General features: G+C 41.5%; 1 protein-coding gene across 1 annotated transcript in view; it reads right to left on the bottom strand.

Annotated features, from left to right (window-relative positions):
* IL31RA (interleukin 31 receptor A) overlaps positions 1–7,710 on the bottom strand; it is a 28,286-nt gene extending 20,576 nt beyond the window's left edge. The window contains exons 1-4 of the mRNA XM_010143960.1: positions 7,659–7,710; positions 5,737–6,033; positions 4,559–4,679; positions 3,805–3,824 (exon numbers count right to left, since the gene is read on the bottom strand). Coding sequence (XP_010142262.1) covers positions 3,805–3,824; positions 4,559–4,679; positions 5,737–6,033; positions 7,659–7,710 — 490 coding nt within the window. The remainder of the gene's footprint in view (positions 1–3,804; positions 3,825–4,558; positions 4,680–5,736; positions 6,034–7,658) is intronic.
* Positions 7,711–8,105: the final 395 nt, after the last annotated feature.

Below are 8,105 nucleotides of genomic sequence, written 5' to 3'. Positions count from 1 at the left end.
TGTTGCCAGCTGGACAGCTTGTCCCGCCACAAACTGGCTCAATTCACCTTCGCCTTCTGCTGCTTCTGCAACTTGTTGCATAGGACTCCATAGGGCAGCTTTCCATCTCTGCTGGTTTTCTATAAGACGGCAGGATCCATCAGTGAAAAGAGCATATTGCTCCTCCTGATCCGAGAGGTCTTTATATGCACGTACAAGCCACTACTTCACCCAGTGGCATCTTGAAGTCCTCTCCCTCCAGCCAGTCGGTGATGGCTTCCACGGTACCTGGGCAATCAGAACTGCCTATCTCTGCCACCTCTTCAGCCATCCCCACAAGGCACTTGCCACCATCCAGGAGTCAGTGTAGAGGAACAGTCTTGGCTACCTCTCTCATTTGGCAATGTCTGTGGCCAGCTGGACAGCTTTTACCTCCACAAACTGGCTCAATTCACCTTCTCCTTCTGCTGCTTCTGCAACTTGTTGCCCACCAAGCATTCGCCACCATCCAGGAGTCTGTATACAGGTACAGTCTTGGCCAGTTCTCTCTCTCAGCAATGTCCATGGCCAGCTGGATGGCTTCGACCTCCACAAACTGGCTCAATTCACCTTCTCCTTCTGCTGCTTCTGCAACTTGTTGCATAGGACTCCATAGGGCAGCTTTCCATCTCTGCTGGTTTTCTATAAGACGGCAGGATCCATCAGTGAAAAGAGCATATTGCTCCTCCTGATCCGAGAGGTCTTTATATGCACGTACAAGCCACTACTTCACCCAGTGGCATCTTGAAGTCCTCTCCCTCCAGCCAGTCGGTGATGGCTTCCACGGTACCTGGGCAATCAGAACTGCCTATCCTGGCTCTCTGTACAATCAGGACGGTCCACTTACTCCAGATAGCATCAGCGATATGGCAGGTAGAGGCTATCTTCCCTTTGAACATCCAACCTAGGACTGGCAGTCGGGGAACTAGGAGGAGCTGTGCCTTGGTGCCAATTACTTCTGAGGCAGCTCTGACTCCCTCATAGGCAGCCAGTATCTCCTGCTCCGTAGGAGTATAATGGGCTTCTGAGCCCCTATATCCCCAACTTCAAAATCCTAGGGGACAACCATGAGTTTCTCCTGGTGCCTTCTGCCACAGGCCCCAGGTGGGACCACAGTCGCCAGTAGCAGTATAGAGAATGTTTTTAATTTCTGGTCTTGTTCACAAAATCCCAGGGCCATGGCATTCGTTATCTCTCTTTTTATTAATTCAAAGGCCTGCTGTTGATCACAGCCCCATGCAAAATCATTTTTCTTCTGGGTTACATCATAAAGAGGTTTCACAATCTGGCTATACCCAGGAATGTGCATCCTCCAGAAGTCTACAACTCCTAAGAACGCCTGAATCTCTTTCTTGTTAGTAGGTGGAGACATGGCTGTGATCTTCCTGACCACATCCGTAGGGATATGGCAGCATCCATCTTGCCATTCAACTCTCTAGAACTGGATATCTTGGGCAGGTCCCTTAACCTTACTTCTCTTAATGGCAAAAAAGGCTTCTACCAAAATGTCAATTATTTTACCACCTTTCTCAAAAACCTCCTCTGCTGTATCACCCCATACAATGATATCGTCGATGTACTGAAGATGCTCAGGGGCTCCGCCCTTCTCCAGCGCAGCGTGGATCAGCCCATGCCAGATGGTTGGGCTGTGCTTCCACCCCTGGGGCAGTCGGGTCCAGGTGTACTGGACACCCCTCCAGGTGAAGGCAAACTGTGCCCTGCACTCAGGTGCTATGGGAACGGAAAAGAAAGCGTTAGCAACATCTATCGTGGCATACCACTTTGCTGCCTGGGACTCCAGTTGGTACTGAAGCTCCAACACACCGGGAACAGCAGCACTCATCGGTGGTGTCACTTCATTTAGGCCACGACAGCCCGCATTAGGCTTTCGCACAGGCCAGACTGCTGGAGGGTGAGCAAGCCTTGCTGATGACATCCAGGCTTTCTAACTTCCAAATCATCTTCTCTGTGGGATGCAGAGGGTCTCGGTTAGCACGGTATCGCCAGCAATGAACGGTGATGGACGCAGCAGGCACCTTTTGATCCTCCACCTTTAGTAGGTCCACAATGAAAGGGTCATCCGAAAGTTTGGGTGAGAGAGACAGCTGGCCAATACCAATGAATCCCACAGCTGCTACCCCAAAGGCCCATTTATAGCCTTTCAGATCCTTAAAATACCCCTCCTGGAGGAAGTCTACACCTAAAATGCATGGAGCCTCTGGACCAGTCACAATCGGGTGTTTCTCCCAGTTATGACCAGGCAGGCTCACCTCAGCTACCAATAATGTCAGCTCTTGTGAGCTTCCTGTCGCACTGGAGAAGGTGACAGATTCAGTTCCCTTATGATTCGACGGTAATAAGGTACACTGGGCACCTGTATCTACCAGGGCTTTCTACCCTTGTGGTTCTAAAGTGCCAGGCCATCAAATCCACACCGTCCAACACACTCGATTATCCCTTTCCTCCACCTGGCTAGAGGCAGGGCCCCTCTCATGCCTACGTGTGGTCCTCTATCAGTCTGGTTGGGTCCATCCAGATTACGGTACCTTCATCACAGAAGCTGGTCCTCGGGCCGCAGCACGGTTCACTAGAGACTGGAGCAGCCATTCTTCTGGTGAAGTGTTCCTTCTGCTTGGGCCTGCTCTGCAGCTCACGTGCCCTTGAAGCAGCAGCAGGCCGTTGGCCTCGTATTCTGTGCCGTCACGATCCCTCGAGCAACAGCAGTGGTCACATCGTGACGTGCCCTGCTTTTCTCTAATTGGTTTGTTTCATACGGCAATCAAAACAAACCAGCACTCTTTATCTTAAACTAGGACATATAGATAGATAGATACAGCTAGTAACACCTGCCACGTGGAACTGTGTGATAACAAGCTTTTATCCATCTTTTAAACACAGAAAAAGGAAAGGCCGAACTGTACCACTGCCAAGCTATTACGAGGTAACAGAAATCTGACTGGTTTTCTTGAAAGAACACCCTGAAAGTACACTGTCTTCACAGCACGTACAGTAGCGTGGGATGCAAAACGAGTAAAATCTGTTTCATTTTACCAACCCACAGAGAAATTCTTCAACTAATAAAAACTCATATATGGGGCCTGTGTTCATATTTCACACTATGCGGTAAACAGGTAACTTGTGTAACTCAAAAAAACCAGTTTGAGACTGGTATTTCATTAATATTTTAAAGCTAGCATTAAGCCTGCGCTGCTGCGAAAGGAAGCAGTCCTACCTTCCCTAACATGCACAGCTGTTTGTTTCCATCCACAGCCCTCTGCCACCTTGTACCAGTGCTTTTGTAGTCACACAGCAAACTCAGCTGGGCAGTTACCTGGCTTTAAATCAGTGGTTAGTTTTTACTGGAAATAGTTTTGCATTGCAATTCACTGTGAGGTTAAAGAAGAATTTGTGCTGGTAGAGGAAGGAACATTACTGAAACTTTCAGTAGCTGTTCTTATCTGTGGTTTCACATGCTAAGTTATAAAACGTAGAAACACTAGAAGGAGTATGAAAGTTACACCTAATGAAGGTGGAAGCCTAAAATTTCAAGCCTAAAATGGAGATAAAACTAAAGAAGTTTTCCTGCCCTAACACTTAAATCGAAAAGGTACCATATGCTAGCATGATTTATATAAGAAAATGTTTCCTTCGGAGTCTGAATTCCATCCAGTTCTCAAGAATGATTTTAGACATTTCAGAAACTCTTCACGAAATCATATTACACAGAGTCTTGATTAGGCAGAAAAAGAGCACTACAAGCAGCACTGTTATGAAGAACAGATTGACAAGTATATTTGGAAAAAAATCTGTGCCATCACCCTCAAAATTGTATCTGAGATCTCCCTTTGAACAACACTGATTTCACCATTTTCACAGGAACTGAAAAATTCAGCTCCTAAACAAATTTCAAAATTCAAGTATTTAAGCTCCTATAAGAGAGTCACAAAATCACTAGAAAGCATGGCGCTACATGATTTGTAAATACAAATCCTCAGACACGAGCAATCCAAAAAGGACAACTAACTCTGGATTCTTTCACTGAAACCTTTCGACCCCAAAGGTCCCTGGATTAAATCCTGCTGGTGTCAAGCAGAGTAACAGGGGCTTCAGCAGTTTCAACTTGGAATTGTTTAAAGTAGAGGAGGAAATAATTTTTTTTACCTACCCAAAGCAAGATAGCTAGTTACACAGAAAGTTTCTGGGTGCACTCTGAAAAAGAGCCTCCATCCTCCATTTGTACATAGGTTCACTCGGCCTTTGATCTAACTAGCACTGTTACTTCAAGGAAACAAGTGAATGCCAATTCTGATGTAAACACTTGTCTACTGAATACTGAGCCGAGAACGTTCGTTTCCTACATACAGCATACTAAAAAGGTATCAGATTGAAACTTTTTCAACAATCACCAAGCCCATATTAATTGAATTTACCGAGGAAATGACACGATACTGAACTCCAAGACGTTTCCATGTGGTTTTTTTAAAGGGAGCTGGTGGTCCCACCCCAGCAACCCAGTTCCAAATACATCCTATATACTTACATTTTTCGGTAAAGAGTATAGTTTGTGCTGAGACCTGTTTCTCTTCCTGAAGTCCAGGTGCAGGTGAGTTTATCATCAACATAATAAATGCAGGAAATATTTCCTGGCGTGTCTGGGGGAACTACAATGAAAAATGTTTTAAAAGAGTCCAGTAAAAATTGGGAACTTTAGTTTTAATGTACAACTCTTTTTATTAGTGAAAAAGCAGATTATGGCAAATTTAACTAAGAGTCTTGCATAGCACTTCATATTATAATTTCTTACTGCCCTCAAAAGTCCTTATAAAACCAAAAATCACAACTATTCTTTCTTCCCCTAGGCAACAACTTCCTACAAAACCTATCTATATGACCTTGAAGAGATCACTAATTCTGGACTCTTTATCTTATGAGCAAGATCGTGCAAAGGAACAACCCCCTGCAATCTCTACAGTTGTCCATAAAAATGTAACACCCTCAAAGAGTTCTTTGTTAAAGCCAGACTTCTTCACTAGACAGAAAAAATGTGAGCGGAAAGGAGGAGAACAGCGCCCAGTGAAATTAACTGGTTGAAAAAGCCCTCTCTCCAAAACAGTACTTTGCTGTCCCAGTTACTACAATGCTGAAAAGATCTTTCTTTTATTGACAAGCTTATCACACACTAAACTTTGGACAGGCAATACCTTCTGCTGGATTTCATTCCACAGATGTATTTTTCTGCATTTATTGATTCCTCAGTAGAATGGGACCCCCAAGCACACATTAGTATAATCTGGACTTCATCTGTTCAATAACCTTTTGTGTGCATATTTATCCTGCAACCTTCTCCAAAAGAGACTGTAATTATAATTTCTTTCAAACAGAGGATTACAGAGGAAATCCTCCCTGGGGAAAGCTAAAATTGGCTAGGCTAGACAAAAGACATAACCACAGGGACAGACCCAGTACCCTCTGAACTCAACAGAAAACCTTCACTCACTTCAGCTGGCCAAAAGTCAGGGTCAGAGGTATTATGGACCAGTATCAATAAGGAATGCCTGAAATTTCATGCTTTATTTCAGAAAAAAAAGGAGAAACTTGAATACAGGTGTCTTACAATGCCACAAGCTAAAAAAAGAAAAAAAAAAAGTAGTTGTTTGAAATTTTTTACAGAAAGTTATTTAAAAATGTTGAAATTAATTTGTATAAATTTCTACTTACAGCCAGATTTAACTTCAGTGTGAACCAAAAGTTGTTCCTCGCCCAAGTACTTAGTAAAACACTTCAAACGAGCTTTGCTGTGAGTGAAATTACGGATGGTTACGCTAGATACAGTCTCATTCACAATGTTATAGTTTTCCCGAGCAATCAATTCATGATTCAATTTCCAGATGATGTGGCTTGCATTTCTGTGAGGTGCGTAGCGTTTTCCAAGAAAACAAAATAGTCTCAGGGTGGATCCCCTTTCAATTTCAGGAGATGAAGGAAAAATGTCAGCATCTCTGATAGAGTTTTCATCTAAAAACAAAAACAAAGATATAACCTAATTACTTTTAAAATACCAGTGGAAAACTGATAACTTATTTTGTTATCTACTGGTCATTTAATTAGATTTTTTTCATATGTAGTTCAAATAAAATGCTGTTAGTCATTTGAATCAGATATTGCTGGCTGGAAACTCAATTCACATTAATTAGTATATTACCATAGGCATTATATAAGAATGATGTTTCTATTCCTTCCCAGAAATAACGAAGAAATTTCAACTCAATTGATTTTTTTCATATGTAGTTCAAATAAAATGCTGTTAGTCATTTGAATCAGATATTGCTGGCTGGAAACTCAATTCACATTAATTAGTATATTACCATAGGCATTATATAAGAATGATGTTTCTATTCCTTCCCAGAAATAACGAAGAAATTTCAATCCCCCCTCAACTGGAAATGGAGAGTTTCTTGCCTTTTAAATCTGTGACTGACTATTTTACACTCTACTGCACAAATTTTACAGTATGTCATTTTGTAAGCAATTACCTGCCCTGTTTAATTTGTTGTTCAAGCTTCTACAAACATATGCACCCCTCTTCAATGTAATCCCCAAACAGTTTAAGACACAAATACCATTACGCAATAAAATACTGTTGTGTGTTAAGCTATATGTGATAAATTGCACATGAACCTGCACTTATGGTCACAAAGTCATAATTTCAAAATGTCCCTGTGATTCTTCTTCTTCACTATTCAACTTAGTAACTTTAAAGTGACACTGTTGTCACAAGAAGCACTTTCAATTCTTAACCACTCATTCACTGCTGTTACCCCCTTTGCGTGCCACAAGAAGTACCTGCATAGCGAACCAAAAGGAAACGGATAGCAACAAAATATAAAAGCTTGGCAAAAAATAGTATGGTCCTCGCGATCAAATTCCTCACTGCTTCACCACTAGCCACACAAACAGGCACTCCAGTGGAAGGAGAAGGAGATAAGAGGTGGACAGAGTGTGGAATTACCTGCTCATTCAACTTCAGCAGTTACCTCTGAGAGCTTAAACTGACTGGAACTACCACATTAAAAATAATTAAAAAAAAAAAAAAACAACAGTCACACATTACTAGGTGACTTAAAATTTGGAAGGAGTACATTAGTAGCCATTGCATGAACCTCTGAATAAGTAATATTTGACAGCAAAACCAGTAAACATTAACTGCATTTTAAGTCTTTATGTATTACATAAACGCTGGTTTGTTCCATCAGCAGATCTCCAAAATTACCAGCCTTTACAACTCAACAAGAATTGAACTGTGATCTGACTTCCAGATACAGATTCTCCTTCTACATCCTGTGCCACAGAAAAATAGTTAACAAAGTAAGTTTGAAAGTGCTTTTTTAATACTTTAAATACAAAAGAAAACAAATCCAGGATATCGTGATCACAATTAATATTCAACAAGAGGACATCAAGAGTGCAATAAATTTATTTTTCTCTCTACACTGTACACAACTTAGTCTATCACCTACTAAATTCTATTTTTAAAACACATTTTTTTCATTTCCAGAACTCTTTGAAATTTAATTCAGAGAAGGTCACCTTTTGGAAAACTTCCTTATGGCAAGACAGGTGGTAATAATCCAGAAACATACCTGCTATAGAGCTGCAGAACAAGACAAACATCCAGATCAAACACTTGAACATTTCCTTTTCAGTAACTACGGGTAGGTAACGCTGCCATAAAAAAAAAATAAAAACAATTTACTTCAAGTAAAGATGTCCCTGTAACACTTTGTAAGCATTTGTGTAGGAGTTAATAAAGCTATTCAGCACTTCTTACTTGCACTCAAGGTAACTGTCAGTTTCCTGCATGATGGGAGAAATTTGATGCAGTTTTCTAAGATAAATGTATACATTTCCTACAAAGAAGAGAGAGGTAAGTGCACCTGAAATCCTTCTAAAGGGAATCAAATCCACATAAGTAATTTACCTTCCAAGGACTACGTAAAGAATTGTCAAGAAATATATCCACATCCACTTAATTGGTAAGAAATACATCTACACCCAGCCTACCTAGACATCTTTGGAGCAGATTCACT

Source organism: Buceros rhinoceros, unplaced genomic scaffold (assembly GCF_000710305.1).
Source record: "Buceros rhinoceros silvestris isolate BGI_N320 unplaced genomic scaffold, ASM71030v1 scaffold1179, whole genome shotgun sequence".
NCBI lineage: Eukaryota > Metazoa > Chordata > Aves > Bucerotiformes > Bucerotidae > Buceros > Buceros rhinoceros.
The sequence above is the reverse complement of the archived record's forward strand: the minus strand, read 5'-3'. Positions and strand labels throughout refer to the sequence as shown.